At 41.3% G+C, this 17,036-nt stretch overlaps 1 protein-coding gene across 1 annotated transcript; it reads left to right on the top strand.

Annotated features, from left to right (window-relative positions):
• The first annotated feature begins 401 nt into the window (after positions 1-401).
• Positions 402-6,038, top strand: si:ch73-62b13.1 (Carbohydrate sulfotransferase 1-like). The gene is made up of 3 exons (XM_061722555.1): positions 402-651; positions 3,822-3,999; positions 4,759-6,038. The coding sequence occupies exons 1-3, from the start codon at positions 649-651 to the stop codon at positions 5,883-5,885; spliced, it is 1,308 nt and encodes a 435-aa protein (XP_061578539.1). The 5' UTR covers positions 402-648; the 3' UTR covers positions 5,886-6,038.
• The last annotated feature ends 10,998 nt before the right edge of the window (positions 6,039-17,036 follow it).

A 17,036-nucleotide genomic window follows, 5' to 3' on the forward strand; every position in this document is an offset into this window, starting at 1 on the left:
AAGAAGTGTGTGTGTGTGTGTGTGTGTGTGTGTGTGTGTGTGTGTGTGTGTGTGTGTGTGTGTGTGTGTGTGTGTGTGTGTGTGTGTGTGTGTGTGTGTGTGTGTGTGTGTGTATCCCTGTGGAGAGAGGGACAGGCGGGATTGTTGGTGCTCTGCTGGAGCTGATGAAGCCTCCGGGATGTGTGAGGAAATACTCCTATTTCTGTAAATTACAGAGTGAAGAGGAGCGCTCTCGGTCATTATTACAGTAGTTGGAGTTGGCGCGTCCTCGCAGCGAAGGTTACCTACTTCCTCTTTGGCTCGCATGCATTTTTTCCAAGACGTAATGAAACGTATCCAAACCATCAAAGCGTAATGCGCGCAGAGGCAATCTCGCAGTCCAATCTGGAGTGTGAGCTCCAGTAGCCTGTTTGGTCTCCGGAGGAGGGAGACCCGCTCCCTCTCCATCCCATCCGTCTCCAGCTCCGAACACACTCCGGCTGTGGTCGCCGACGGCAGCGCTCCTCTCCTCCACCTCACACACACACTCACACACACACTCATGCACACACTCATTCACACACTCACTCATTCACACAAACATTTGCAAATGCAACACACAGAGCTGGACCGACTGGGGAAACGTCCTTCTTGATTGGGAGCGCGTTTATGGTAAGGCAGCATGTTTTTTTTTATTATTCCTTTTCTCTTTTTTTCCAGCTGTTAACGTTCACGCGCAGATAAAAAAGTGCGACACCGCTTTTAATAAAGAGGGTGTGAGGAAATAAAGGTCTGAAAGTGTGCCCAAGTTTCTCAACGGTGAGTTCATGTCAGTGGTGAGTTGGTGGTTTCACTACGGACTCCGGTGTTTTACCTTTTGGTGTGCTACTATTTATTTTGTTTTTCCTCTTTGTGCTGTTTTCATGTTGAATGAAGGCTTTCCATCCCAGCTACAAACTTGTACTTTAATAACAGGTGTTGACTTCTCATTTGAGTCGGTCTAACTGCTCCACTCCCCTTTTCTCACTGAACACAGTGACAACAGCAGAAGTCAGTCACCTGTAAAGGTGTATCTTGACCACTGACAATACTCGATGAGCACTGACCTTTTTCCTCATTTTTCTCTCTTCTCCCTCAGTGCTTTTCCTGTGTGTGTGTGTGTGTGTGTGTGTGTGTGTGTGTGTGTGTGTGTGTGTGTGTGTGTGTGTGTGTGTGTGTGTGTGTGTGTGTGTGTGTGTGTGTGTGTGTGTGTGTGTGTGTGTGTGTGTGTGTGTGTGTGTGTTTATGTGCTGTAGGGGATGATGTAGGACAGGATTCATCTCCTCTCCTATCACAGAGGCTCCGCTGTAGCCCGAGGGTCATATGCATCTTTTTCATTTCTACTCTGCTCTGTGTCTGCGACTGTCAGAGTAGCTGTGGTTAAGACTGAAAAGGAGATGAGAGAGAGAGAGAGAGGGAGGGAAAGAGAGAAAATGCATTGATAGACAGAGTACAGCGCAAGAAAGACCAGCCCTAGGCTTTCAAATCCTCCTGTTGTTGCTACTGTTGCTGAGCCCTCAGAGTTTTCTAGGATTGACGATCATGTCTTTGTGGGGGGGGAAAATAAATAAATAAAAAACAGCTTTAATCGGAGGATCTGTGAACTGACTGAGGTGCCTTAATAGAAAAATCTTTGGCACCATCACATCTCTCAATCACATGGGTCCCAAATCCCCCGCTCCCACCCTCACCGCTAAGGTCTAACCTGATTTGTTGCTTTTATTTTTCACAGAGGCAATTACCTTCCTCGCACTATGCACCACAACACTCGTGCCACTGGCTGTGTTATCTCAGCGGCTCACCGAATTTACAACTGGAACCTGCCTAAGGAGGAACGTGCACTTCATAGTTTCATCTCCAGCTGATCCTGTTCCCGAGGCTTTCATCCCTTGTAAGAAGTGTTATTGTGTGAGGGAGACAAAAGCTGAGCCCAACCAAAGCCCGAGGTCCCATTCCAGCTGCTGACAGTGTCTGTATTTCTGATAGGAGCCCTGACGCCAGAGGAGTTAGAAGCCAGGCAGGCAGGAGGACTTGCAAATCAAATTGCTTAAATCTATTGATGCATCCGTCTTCATTCTCCAGAGGGCGGCGGGGTGTGGAGCGCGGGGCTCTGAGCCCTGATCATAACTGGAAAAGAAAACAAAACCTGTCACTAAGGAATTATATGATGTGCCTTGGTCAGCCAGCTGTGCAATATAATTCTGGTATGGATGGCAGGACTGTCAAATTGTCAGGGTTTTTTTTTCTTTCTCTTAGTGTCAAAAATGGTAAGAAGCTTGGTCAAAGTTTCTTATCGGCTTTCATTCATACAGTTGTTATATGTCTCTGCCTGCTTCTGTCTCTCCTGACGCTTGGCAAACAGAGGAGCCGCTTTAATATTATTCTGATACAGGCAGCAAACAGCACAGTGTCCCTGTTCCTGTCATCTGCAACTACCAGTCTAAGAAACTTGCCTTCTCCCCACGATGACTTTGTTCTGCGTTCGCTGTTTTTAGCCGCATTCAAACAGAATGGCTCATGATGTCGGCTCGATTTCGTTTCCTCTCACCCACAGAGTAAACGTCTTTGGTTTGGCGCTGTTTGTGATTAATGGAACATCAAAAGCTCAGTGTGATACATTCCTGAGGATATGAGTCTGCCAGGGACACATAAACATCATTAATGAAGAAGTGGCAGGCGAGAGCGAGACAGAAAGAGGGTGAGGAGCAAACAGGAAGGCAAAATATATATTTGTCAAGAATATGATCTATACTCACCTCTGGTTTTCATGATGATTTCTTCTGCAAAGCCACTTTGAGTGATGACGAGACACGTTACGCCTAGGGGTCTGGTATCATTACCTACTATGAGTTTGGTGCACACAGGGACAGATGGATGGCAGCACCTTTCTTCCCAAACTTCATTCGGAAAAATCCCATCTCTCTTTGCTCCTCCATGCCCGGTGGCAATGAACTCAGAAGCGTACGAGGGAAACTTTTCCGCTCATGAAGACAGCTATATTTATCTGGGTTTATAACTCTCTGTTGGGCTTAGAGGCTTAATTACCCAGAAGAAGGGGAAGCAAAAATGAAACGCAATTATGCATCCATGTGCAGAGTGTCCCGGATAGTGGAGCCGTTGTAGATAGGAACGTCGCTGCCACCCTCTCTGTGCGAAGGTCTGACCTTTGCATCATGTTTTTCTGCGGCAAGAAAAATTCTGGATGTTTTTAAGAAACAAATCTGGAACCTTTAAGGTGCTTATTCAAAGGATTTAAGCTACTTATATCAGAAATCCTAAAAGGTGCTGTCTGTTTTCTTTTCCTTGTGCAGATAAAATGTCTCATGGAGGGATTTTTAAGAAATACTGCATATGTGTGTTTGAGATTTAGTCTGACATTTCGGTAAATAACCCCAAAACATAATCAGCTTAGCTCACGCTGGTAAGTTCAGTATATATTACAGAAGCGTATATGCTAATGAGCCTTTTCACTTTTTACTGCACCATCACGAGAGCGGTGTCAGTCTCCTCATCTAATTTTTTCACTTTTTCACTTCTTTTTCATTTAGAAAATATCAGTGTTAAAAGGCAAAAAGTGGCATGGAAAATCTGGATGAGAAATGCACTTAACATGTACTTAACCTTCTACTGCTTAAGTACCCTTGGGCAATATTCCCAAACGCTCTAATGAGAACTGCTTTGAAGACCATTAGAAGAAACCCGCAGGCGTTAAATGTGTGGAAGCTGTGCAGGCATGAAGCCTACAAAAAAAAAGCATCAAAATGTGATCTCATTTTGTGTGTCTCTCTGTGCTTCCCCGGCAGCCTCAGCGTGAAGGATGTAGAGCCGGAGGTGGGGGCAGGATGGAGTGCTCCTGGAAGACGGTGTTGTTGCTGGTATGTGCGTCTCTGGGGGTCCAGTACACGGCCATCCGAACCCTGAGGGACTCGCTGTCTGGACCCTGCCGGGGAGCCTACCGCTGCCAGAGCAGATACCATGGAGGTACAGCTTGATGGCAAATTAAGACTGTCCCACATACTGCACTGCACCTTGTAATGTTGCATGGCTGCTTGTGTGCTCTTGTTCAAAGCAAAAAAAACATTAATTACTACAAATATTTGTTTGTTTGATATTTTTTTTACATAGTATGACTGAAAGGTGCCAGTGGACATAGACGGATATATATTTAAACCCTTGAAAGAAATGCAATCAGTGGTGACCTAAACCTAAGAAAGCAGGCCATTACTACGAGTGAAGGAGGGTAGAAGGATTAAATATGCATGATTCTTTGTGCAATTATCCTCCAATTTATCTCCATTAATCCCTTCTCCTAGTGCAGATGAAGCTTGCCAGCGAGACACTCCTGTGTACTAAAGTAACATCCTCTTTGCAATCAACTCCTCTTCTGCAGTTAGCTATTTGGGCTATATTTAGAGATCTGCAATTTGATAATCCCCCTCAGAAAACACGGCAGACGAACCCTTTACTCATGCATGTTTACCTTCTAAATTATTTACACTTTATGTCGGTTTGATTGAATACTTCTGCAGGATTAAAGATATATTAATATATATATATATATATATATATATATATACACATACATATATATAAAACTGCAGTTCAGTTTTATGACCTGCTAATATTCTCTTAAAGTAGCTCTCCTTCAACTACAGTTCAGTAACAATAATCATTTATAGGATTGGTTATTTAAAGTTGATGCACTTTTTGCGAGAAAGTGAAATGTTTTCTCTCCTGAAGACTCCAGATGGGCAGCCTTGTGCGATGACAGCTGGATGTCTAATGACTCTCCTCGGAAGCACATCCTGCTGTTTGCGACCACACGCAGCGGCTCCTCCTTCACCGGGCAGCTCCTCAATCAGCATCCCGGGATCTTCTATGTGTTCGAGCCCCTCTATCACGTCCAACAGGCCTTCACCAACTCCAGCAGCAGGATGCGGCGCTCCTTGGACCGCCGGGCCCTGCTCGGGGCTTACAGGGACCTTCTCCTCAATCTGTACACTTGTGATCTTCACTTTGTAGAGAATTACATTCACCCCGAGCCCCAGGACCACGTCACAAGTTCCTTTTTCCGCCGGAGTTCCAGCCATGCCCTCTGTTCTCCTCCCGTGTGTTTGGAAAGGATGGACGCGGTGGCCTTCGACACGCCTGATGAGTCCTGGTGTCCTAAGAGGTGCGGGGCGCTGAACCTCACTTTAGCTTCTATGTCGTGTCTATCCAAAGAGCATGTTGCCATAAAGACGGTGCGGGTTCCTGAGGTGGCCGACCTGCGCACTCTGTCGGAAGATCCCCGTTTGGACCTGAAGATCATCCACCTGGTGAGAGACCCCCGAGCTATCCTCACCTCACGCATCATGGCGTTTGCCGATCAGTTTCGGGCTTGGAAAATATGGAACGCAACTGGGCGCCAGCCCCGATACGTGGACCTGACGCAGATCACCAGCACCTGTGAGGACATGGCCGCCTCCACGGAAACAGCCCTGCAGAGACCGGCGTGGCTGCGCGGACGCTACCTGTTGGTGCGCTATGAAGACTTAGCCCTCGACCCGAAGGCCAAGGCAACCGAGATCTACAGGTTTCTGGGGCTGGAAATGGAGGAGAAGGTGAGGGCGTGGATTGCAAAGAACACCAACAGTAATGTTTCAGCTCCATCCGAGTGGAATTACAGATACTCCACCACCAGAGACTCTAAAACCACAGCAGAAAGCTGGAGGCTTCGTCTCGGCTTTGACATTGTGAGAACGGTTCAGAAGCTGTGTAATGAAACTCTGGCTTTGCTGGGATACAGGCCGGTCTGCTCCGCAGCTGAACTGAGAAACTTATCGCATAGTTTAGTAGAGCACAGGACATTTCAGCCCGTCACATGATGCTCTTATTTTAAAGTTGAAATAACCTCCTGCTTTTTTTATTTCTGCATTCGAGTTTCCCGTGTGCCAAGATGGTGATGAAATGAAGATAACTTATTTTAATTTTGAATGAATACTAAAGTGATTTAATGTCTTCATTCGGTTTTTATTAAAACAGCACAGTTTTTTTTTTTTTTTTTAAATGATAATATAATGTAATATAAAGTAAATTTGAAGGAATATTGGCTTACTTTTAGAAAGTGTCATCTAGCTGTCATCATCTCCTGTCTCAACTATCAACAAATACCAGCCAAAATAACACTGGACTCTCATTCTGGTCGTCTTTTGTGACACCTCCGTATCACTTTACAGCAGTTGCCGCTCATCAACAGCGATGGCGCTCATGGAGCTACAGTGAATCTCCCAGCAGAAACAACTACGAGACTCAAGAACGTCATGATGAGAGAGAGACCAAGCAAGAGATCAAATAAAGGACAGTTAGACAGTTTTGTATAAGCGACTTAACGTCAATGCTAAGAGGGGACCCACTAAGCTAAAAATTGCAATTGTTCCTTTGTGCTGCTGTAATGATATTAAATCTGCCAAATGTTTTTTTCTGCCTGATGGTGAGAAACATTATGATGTGATATAAAGTCAGTACGAGCAGGTTGAGGTCACGAACAAGTCAAAACCAGACCAAAGGAAGTTGATAAATTAGTGTAAAATCTTTGTCTTTCTCTGGTCACAAACAATCATTGGAAAGACAAAGTCGAGCTAAACTCATTCTATTTTAGTCCAGTTTAGCAAATTAAAGATGATCTGAAAATGAATTAATTAAAATTGTTGCAATATAATTTTCCCAGTTCCAATCTCGATGGTGGCGAATTGCCTTTGAGCACAACAAAGAACCAATCAGCGTCCAGTGTAGTCTGCATCCTGTCAGTGGTGGTTTTGAAAGTGTAAGTTGTAATCTTGTTGAAAATATAGCATAATGGTTTCTGGAGAGTTTGAATGCAGAGGCAGACTGCTGCAACAGCTATCTGGCTTTTCTACACTTAGCTTTCCTTATTCCAATTATTTTCTACCTGCTACTAAAATTTGATATGGTCCTGGCAGTGTCTCTAAGTGTTGTTCTGCAGAACTTGTAATGCATTGGGCTTTTTTATCAGATTATATTGTCAGTCTTTGTGAGTCAGAGTGACTTTTTTGTATAATCTTGGTTTGACATTTCCTCTCAAGAACCCAGTCTCTAATGTTGAGACAGGATCAAATAAAAACGCTGTTACTTCCCAGATGAGATGCTAATCTTCAAATGGTGGTCTCAAGACCTATGCCAGATTTGTCAAGTCTGCAGCTTTCCTGTGGATATGGACTACGTTCAAAGTGGTCTGTTTGTTCGGTAAACCAGTTTTACAAAAAATATCAATAAGAAAGAGTATGTTGGAAAATTAAATTGTTTATTGTCAAAATATTTCAGATTGACCATATTAGTTTATATAAACATCGATGGGGTGTAACGCTCGCCACAGACCAGTCACTGATTTTTATTCCTAATGTTGGGGGCTAGTTGAAGCTCTGGATTTGTTAAAACAGATCTGGTAACTTTACTGAAGATCAAGAGCAAGACCGAAAGAAGCGGTGAAACCAAACGTTTATGAGTTCCTGTACTGTATTTATTTATTTATTTTTTAATTCTTTCATGATTTCAATATAATGAAATAATTCAATTTGCGACAAAAGGTACGGTTTCAGTGTAAATCACTGCAAATATGAGCTTGAAGTGATGAATTGGAGCAGCAGAAAGGATTATAAAAGTAAAGAACTAAATGGAAACTCAAGCCTAAGGCTTGCTCTTGAAGTGTATCCAAAGCATTTTGGTGAATGTCAAATATCAGTGGTGGATAAATTGTTTGGAGCAGCTTAGTTTTGAGGGTGTTGGGAATTAGAGAATACATCTTTTGTGTCTTACCTGTAAATAAATATCAACGTTGCAACTTACTGTAAGTGTGCAAATGTTACAAACGGAGCATTCTTAGACATTTTGTCTGTGTAATTATATTTTTCAGACATTTTAAAATAAAATAAAACTTACATGTAAGTAATGCCAAACTTGTGCTTAATTTGTTTAATCCTGTAGATGTTGTCTTTTATCCTGTAATCGCCCTGGATTTAGATTGTCTTCTGGCCTAATTTCTGTCCTACTGGGGTATCTGATGTAAAAGATGTTCTTGACTCTTGAGAAGTGAAAAATGCCAGTGGTATATGCCATTTTAATGTTGAACCTAACAGGACTGATGTCAGGATAATTCAGTCCCTGCCTGCGTGTGCAACAACCAGAAGTTAAGACAACTGCAGGTTTCCATTTGAAACTGGTCTTTGTGCCTGAACAGATAAAGGATGTGTGCCATCTCCAAGAACCAGCCCATTCATGACATTTGGAGCTGCTTTCTCAAGACAAATCTGATGAAAAACGCATTACATGAATCATGGGGAGAAAACAAACCCCTCCCAAAAAAACATTAGATTTTGCTGCCTTCAAATGTGAACGTTGCATTTAAAAAGCAGTGTTTGCACTCCCACGGATGCAGAAGCCTAATTCTCCAGCAGCAGTGGCTTTGTGCTTTCTCGCTTAAGATGTTCATGAAAGACAGAAGTAGAGTGATGGAAACTACTCATTTTCTGTGAGTACTATTAAATCTAAAGTGAAATTGTCCCTATAATAATGTATTGTTAGACACCCAGTCCTCCCCATCCTTAGAGTGGCTTCCCGGTGCCTGCTGACACCAGGGGTATATCGGAACAGGCTAAAGAATTGATCTACAGCTTCAGCCGGGGAAAAACAGGATTTAAGATGCATGGAGAAAAGAGCAACTGCCTTTCTTTGAACTTAATCTGCAACGCTACACAACTGGCTGTAAATCAGGGCTTCATGACCTCCAAGGAGAGGTGCCTCATCGTTTTTTCCATCCATACGCTCTCAGATAAAGCTCCAAGTCCCCCGAGTCAAAGGTCTGCTAATTACCTGTTGCTCTCAACTCAGACAATACTTGTGTGTCTCGTTAACTGTGCTGACAAATTCAGGTCTTATCAATACTAGAAAACAAATATGAGGTTTGTAGCAGGGAACTCAGAATAGCGCACCATTAATCCATGCTGGTGCTTGTGATCCTCACAGGCGAGACAGCACTGTCTCCAGAGTAAAACGCTGCTTTTACATTCCTAGAAATGCAGCAGTGTTTTAGAAAAAGTATAGTTTCAAATGGCTGTAATTTAAGCTGCACAATATTTTTTTCCTTGCTATAATCAAGTCATTATTTTGGTCTAAACATTATAAACACCATCCATAGGGTGGCTGGACTCCCACTTAGAGAAAGGGAAAGCAATTCAACCACCCCAGAGGGACTCCTAGATGGATTATAAAATAATATGTGAAAAAAATGAAAGGCTGCAGACATGATTCACAAGAGACTGTGGTTTTCCTCGATAAACGGTACAGAATCACTGCAGTTCTGAAAGCTTGTCCAGGAAGGCTGGCATATGAAAACCGACATGTCTGCAGCGTTAAATCCAGATTTGTTTCAGAGATTGTCCGGCCAGCTCCTCACTAGACCTTCTCTCCAGAAGATCAAGTGACATAACATGAGATTTGGCACATTGTAAAGTATTTACTTTGAATAATTATGTTTGTTCCTCCGTTGTCCTATGACATGCATTGGTTTTCTCTGAAATGCCACTATTTTAGCTTCCAATGCATGCTGACTTGAACATAAAAATAATAATAAAAGACCCTAATCTGCCTTCCTCAGCATCCTGCCTCCTGTCCACTATGGAAGGACACTCCCTCCCATGAAGTCCATGTGGGTGTTGTGTGGTTGGTGGGGATTAGCCGTGCCCACACTAACCCACACTAAACCCACATCCGGCCTTTGAGGGCCCATATGGACACATGTGCTGGGTATGTATACCCAGCACATATATCATTTAATAATTTAACATCTAGGCTATTCAACATTTTGCTGCCTTTGCAAAATTAGATAGTGAATTTGTAGCGGTTCATTGCAGAATTTGATTGAATTAATTTTATGTTAAACATTCACATCACAGGTATCCCATGTCTCTGTAAGACACATATTACACTTAGCTGTTGTTTGGAGGCTCCATTCCTCCAGTGAGCACAGCATCCTTATTACATTTAAATCACCAATTTGATATGTTTTTTTATATTTATTTAAGCATCTAACATTTGCTCTTCGCTGACACTGGAAATGTCAGCTGGCTATCTAGCTGGCTGACATTTAAGATTTGTTGTTGTGGTTATTATTATTTTACTTTGTATGACTCATTTGATTTGTTTGTGTAGTGATGTAGTTCATATAGAAATATTTGTGTTATTTATTTCAGTTTTCACTCTGTCTATTGAACAAAATGATAAAGTTCATGAAGAGGAATGACCTGAGCGCTTCATCACTAGCAGAGTTAGCTGTCTCACTGCAGTGGGAAAGTAGCAAAAGCCAAATAACTCATCATTACAGGTCCAATAATCTTCATTAAATTCTGCGTGTTTGTTAGTTTTCCCTGCGCTGACAGGATGGCTATCCAGTGTTGTAGCATGCTGTCAAAATAAAGGTATTTGTACACATATGGAGCTGTTGCAACTGTGGTTTCAACATAGTTAAAACACAGAACATGTGGTAATAAGTTATTGCCACATTTTCTGCTTTTACTTCTAACTGTTCAACTCTCTATTCACAATTTTCAAGACTTTAATACTTTTTTAAATAAATTAAAGTTTCACTCATGGCTTTAGCCATTTTTCTGTTAACTATTAGCTATGGTTTTACTATTTTAACCTTTGAAAGCCATCTGTATCAAGTGTTTATGTATTCATTTGATTCACTACTCGTTGATTTAAAAAAAAGAAATACAAATCATAAAACCTGCTTTTGCAGATTATTCCATCTAAGCCCCAGTCTTCAACACACTAGCTACTTCACAAATGCCAGTGACACAGTGTCTGGAAATGTCTGACCACACTGTTCCTTGCTTGACTTACAAAACAGAGGTGCAGAGGTCATTTCAGATGTATGAGCTCACATGCAAATATTGGATAAAAAAATATTCTGTAGAAGTAAAGATTTTCATTCTGGGAGCGGTGTGGGGGCAGACAGAGAGGGTTCATGCTGACATCTGTCACCCGCACGGTTACCTGTAAGTATGCAGGTCAACATAGTCTCCCCTCTGTGTGCAAAAATCCCTAGCTGTTCTCAGATACTCATCAGATATGTTTTCCTTCTCAATGTCAGAGAAAGCTCTTCTTGCATCACGTTGTATCGGGAGGTTAAAATATCAACACAGCTGGGCAGAGATGGACTGCGTGATTTGCATGTGCATGCTCAGTAGCGAAAGACAGAATGACCTTGGAGTGGTGTCATATTTCTACATTTGATCTTTTATTACAGCACAATACAGAAAGCAACATGGGAAACTAAAAATTCAGTCAATACTGAGTTTTGTGAGAAGCGCGAAGAGGTAAAATTGAGAGCTCATAGTCTGAGTAGACAATGTCATCAGGAAAAAGGCATCTAATATTGTTTTCATTAATTTAGAATCAACAAATATGCACTAATTACCTCCCTTTCACAAAAAACAATAAATGAAAAACTAAAAATTGATTCCAAAGACACAAACAAGCAGCTACTAGGTCCATAAATCAAAGTCTAATTTGCCATTAGAATTAAAAAACAGATGAATATTACAGGTCATTCGCCTCACAGAGCACAGGCTAAAACAGCTTCCAAACATGTTTTGATAAGCATCCTCTTGACCTTCCAACGCGACTGCTGCATCAGTGTCGGTTGAGTCTGCCCGATCACATAAATCCCCCTCTACGCTGTCCTAACACCCCTCTGTAATCACCAACCCTAACCATTAGCTGGTCATAATGAGATGTGGGAGAGAAGGAGGTTGTGAGATGTCCTTGGAGTTGTTCCCCTAGCTGCAGGTGTGCCGCCCAGGTCCATTATTCCATGGTTGATTCCTCATGGCTTTTAGCTGGGCGAACAACCAGAGAGTCTACAAATAACAAGGGATCTTGCAGTCATACTGACACATTGCTGCGTGCTTTGATCAAAGTCAAACCGCGTGTGCACATATAAACCTAATACTACATGCACTTGTGGTTGGATGTAGTATATGTACAAATGTGTAAGAGGGAGAGCAGTTTTTTCCTTCCTAAGAGCTCCACAAATTGCTTTCCATATGAGAATGCATTAATATCAGGAAGAGAGATCCGTGAGTACAGAAAAAACTATATGCTTTTAAAATTACCAGTGAAAAGTGCTGCCGATGACCAGAAAAATATCACTAACAAGCAAGTATTCCAGTTTCATATCGAACAAATTGCACACCAGCACTTAGAAATAGCCTTTCACAAATGACGCAATTTCATATCTCTCCGCTCTGTAAGAGCAGACGGTCACAGCAGGTAGTAATTTTCCCCAAACGAAGTCCATCGTCTTTGAATATTTTATATAAAAATCATAAGAAAATAAATTGAACACTTGCAGCATTTAAGCTTAGCTTCATTTTCTCTCAAATGACCTGATAATAAAATCGCAGAAGCACTTGTACAAACAGTTTGCATTTCTCACACTCCTTACGAGAGGCCAGAGATGTCATTTATGGAGAGATTATGGAGCATTTAGGACAGGATGAAACTACTTTGCACCACAGCATCTTTATGAGTCGAGCCACACAGGCCCTTAGCAGGCATCAGCCTCTGTGATGTCCATCATTCAAATACACTTATTTGCCTCCACGCGCACATTACAGAAACACATAAACATGCACAGGGCCAATACATCAGTCTTAGTTGTTCAGCTCTCTGTTTTCGCAGCAACCCATTTTCTTTTTCAGTACAAAAAGTTTATTTGCTATTTTTTATTTTTATTATTTTGTTAGGGTTTTGTAATGAAAAATGCATTTATATGCCATCTCTCCCTAGCATTTGTTTCCAGCATGAGTTCCTTCACGGATTATTTATTGTGTTTACTGCTCATTCTAATAAGGGGTTTTCATAAGAAACATCAAACGGCCAGCTGGCGTAGCCGTGTCTTTGGTAGAGCTCCTCAAGTTAAATGCAAGCCCCCCCCCGCCCCATCAAAGTCACCACCATCCGCAGTATTACTGTCTCTAGCTTACACACATGCACACACACTGCGGTGCAAAAACACACCAGTGAATCTCACTAACAAATTTTTCATAAATATTACTTAAAGAGCTTCAGCGTTGGGATTTATAAGCAGCAATCAATTTGAAGCAGCCAGTTCATGTATTATTAACTGTCAGCAGGATTATGAGTTGACATATTTTCTATAATTAAATGCGCAATTGATTTTGTCCTTGTTTTATTTAGTTTTTTTCTCTGCTGGACGGAAAACACAGCCAGTGAGGACACATGGTGATTGCTTAATTGCTGTGAAACTGCAAAGGGTAATTAGGTATATTACAGTCTGAGGTAATACACGCTAGAAATTTATCATTTTAAGGAGCATCTATCCTCATGAAGCGATGCTGCTATTTTGAGTCTTTTTCATGATGCACAATGAAGCAGCAGCAGCAGGAGCTCTGGGAAGAGAGACAGAGCTCATCTAGGGGGAGAAAATGAGCATCAAGCATCAAGTTTGAGGCAAGTAACAGCAGGTTTTCTCAGCAGTGGGTAAATAACTGAATATTTACAGTCAGTATGTTTGTTGTACTATCTTTCTTTGCTCAGTTCAGATCTTCAACCATAACGCAGCAGCAACACAATATAAAAACACTTATTTTATAATGTCATCCATCCAATGTCCCACTTACATAAAAGAAATGTAACTCTGTTGGGAAACTGTTGAATCTGAATACAATAAAAACAGAGTGACTGGTAAATCAACAAATCATAATACTGAATTAAACACAATAACAAACTCCTTTCAGTACCAAAAAAAAAATTATATACATTCATGTAAGTACGTGTATGATTAGATTCCTCATCAGAAGACCATTCAATCTGAACGTTGCTTGCTGGTCATTAAATAAATGAGGAAAAACAAATTGCTCTGCACTCTTTGAATCAGGATGAGTTTATTAATGACGGTGATATCGCATGATAGCCAAGCACAAGATTAACACCAGCAGTGTTAGTCCGAGTATTAAGCATCAGACTGGGTATCAGGGAAAGACAGTGACATTTCAACTTCTGCCAAAATGACGGCAATGCTGAGGTTAGGTAGCGATGCGATTCATGTGTTGTATTTGCTCTTGGATGTCAGACTGTCCGAGTTCCTAGCTGGAAGTTTCAACTGCAAACGTGAAGTTGAAATTCCAACTGAAAGTTAAAGAAGCCCCGCCCTTCCTGACTACAGAGTCCAACATGCCTATTACATGCCAACAAAGTAAACACGTTACTAATTTTACGGTTCTGTCTTATTTCATTCACATACAGTACAGACCAAAAGTTTGGACACACCTTATCATTCAAACAAATGGGGAAGTGTGTCTTTTTATACACTACAAACTTTTGGTCTGTACTGTATATGCATTGTATTTGTTGCTTTACATCAGTGGACACATTTCTGCTCTGTTTGTATGGACTAGGTACCGTGTACAGCGTTGTTATGATATAGCATGTTAACAATGGACAGTGGCAACGGTAAATTGAGAAGAAAGGTTTATTTCCTTTGTCAACGTGCTAGTCCGAGTTTCGTCATCTAAATTCCGAGGTCATTTGAACGCACCATGGGCACAGTAATGTCCAGAGACTAGTGGAGAAGAGTGGATCTAACAGTGTCTTCACTACATTTTTGGCATATAGTCTTGCCAGCTAACATGCTTTTTGAGTTTTCAATTTTTATTCATTTAGCTTTTGTTTGTTCTTTAAATCCTCCATAAGACTCGATGTAAAACTGCAAAGAATTTATAATCTTCTAACATTTGTTAAATCAACACTGGTGTGAAGAACCTGTAATGACAAAGTAAATTCCAGTGTAAAAGATGGTAACTTGCTCCTCTATGAGCCACATCCTCCGTAGATGTTTGCTGGGTTGTCCATCCGGACTTATCCGTCATTCTGTTGTTTCCGCTGTACGTTGTAGGTTGCAGCTGACAATGTTGGTTGTTTGCTTGTTTTCCTTATGCTCAGTTTTCTTTTTTATTTCTTAAATATAAAGAACTAAATAAATAAAAATGATTTTTATAGGAAAGAAAAAATCCCTCACATTACACCGAAAACTTCAGCTGATTTTAGATACAATCTATGTTATGGCTCACAGCCTTTTATTACCTGATCTGACAATACGTTTTTTTTTTTATCGATTTAGTGCTTAACTGATATTATAGCTGATCAAGGTGGAGCTAATTTTAAAAAGCAGCTGCACACCTCTGATAAAGCATTTCAAGATATGATTATAAAGAAAACAACAAATTCTCCGTACACAGTAATCAGTCGTGGCCTCAAACTATTTTAGAAATGTAACAGGCTCTTTGAAATGAAACATGTTTTTGATGGTGTTGATAGTTTAGAAACCACCAAGATAATTATTACGTCTGTCAGGTGGGCCTATGGTTTGTTTTGTAATGCACAATATTCATCTGAATAGTGATGGATAACCAAAGCTGTGACACATTAGGTAAAAAAAAGGCTAAGACACCTAATAAATGGTAAATAAGAAGACAAAGTGAGAGAAATCCTTGGTTGCATCAGATCAAAGCCCTGGTTTTGTGTCGTTTTCCTAGGATTCTTTCAGGAGGATACAGTAGATCAGTCTGTGCGCTGGCAGCTTCTCTGAAGGATCTTACCCCGGACAGGCTTCTTCCTCCGGAAGGTTTTTCAAAAACCCAGTCCAAATGTTTTTCAAGAGAAAGATGTGGGTGTTTCTCCCTCCCTCTCTCGTCTGCTGCTTAGCACTTCTGTCCTCCTTTCACTCAGAGCTCCACTTTCAGGAGATAGTAGGCGTGAAAGTATCTGTTGGATTTTTATTTATCACATCTCCCTTATGAATGTCTCTTACAAGGACGGATGAAAGCATGGGAAGTGTGGGCTGCAGTATCACACAGGCACTACGGGGAAGGTGTGAGCACAACTCTACAGGCTCACACAGGCTTTTCAGCCCTCATCTGAGTTTGATTTTGGCTCTGTCTTTCTCAGCCCACTCATCCCAGCAAAAGGTTTCGGGGCAAGTTTGACTCATGCACTCACGCAGTTTCTTTTTCTTTATCTGGCTTTTTTTAATGTAACATGCTTTGTTCTGCTTCACTGCCCCTTTCTGTTTCCCCAACACCTCTTTCCATCTACATAAAGGTATAGCAACACTGTCAGGTCAGCAGTTTTTTGCTGAATTCCCAGCTTTAATTTTCCCTCTCATTTATAATTCACCAACACTGAGCACCTAACTGCAGAGTGTTGCTGGATTAAAGGCCCAAGAACTGTATCTTTTTCTCTCGGTTTAATTTGAATGGACTTAATATTCATTGAAACAGTGTTTGAGACACTCAATTTCAAAATGCTGAAGAGGAAAAGAATTGAGGAGGTAGCTGAAGCAAAAGGGAGACTGAAAAAGCATCAGTGTGGATGGATGCAAGCTGTTGCATGAGGGTACACAAAGGCTGGTTAAAGATGTCAAAGTGTCTTTGCATTTACTCTTTAATTTTGTTGAAACTACTGTTACAATCCCCCCATTCCCTCCTCTATACATGCTTAGTCCCATCCAGGGTCACAGGGATCTGCTGGAGCCTGTCCCCGCTCTTTTTCGCCAGAAGGCAAAAGTACCACTCTGGACATGTCACCAGTTCTCACATCCATAGTAAAGGTATAATAATGTGCAAAATTGTGTAAACATGTTGTCAGGGCAATTTCAAAATGATTAAATACATTAGAGCCTACGTTTCAACTACATCTCTCATTAAACCTTACAGTAAATGTCTGCTAAATGTTAACACCTTTGAAGGTCTAAGACTTTCAAAGTATAATATTATGGCTACCTCTCAACAAACTCAATGAAAACACAACATCTGGGTTACAGTCACAAATATTAGACAATGTATTCACAGTCTTCTCTTTGCATTGGTTTGTGATGCCAAGGGGTCCAAGGAAAGCCAAAGATTGAAACCAAACTGCAATAGCTACACAAATACATG

This window comes from Cololabis saira, chromosome 5 (assembly GCF_033807715.1).
Source record: "Cololabis saira isolate AMF1-May2022 chromosome 5, fColSai1.1, whole genome shotgun sequence".
Taxonomy (NCBI): domain Eukaryota; kingdom Metazoa; phylum Chordata; class Actinopteri; order Beloniformes; family Belonidae; genus Cololabis; species Cololabis saira.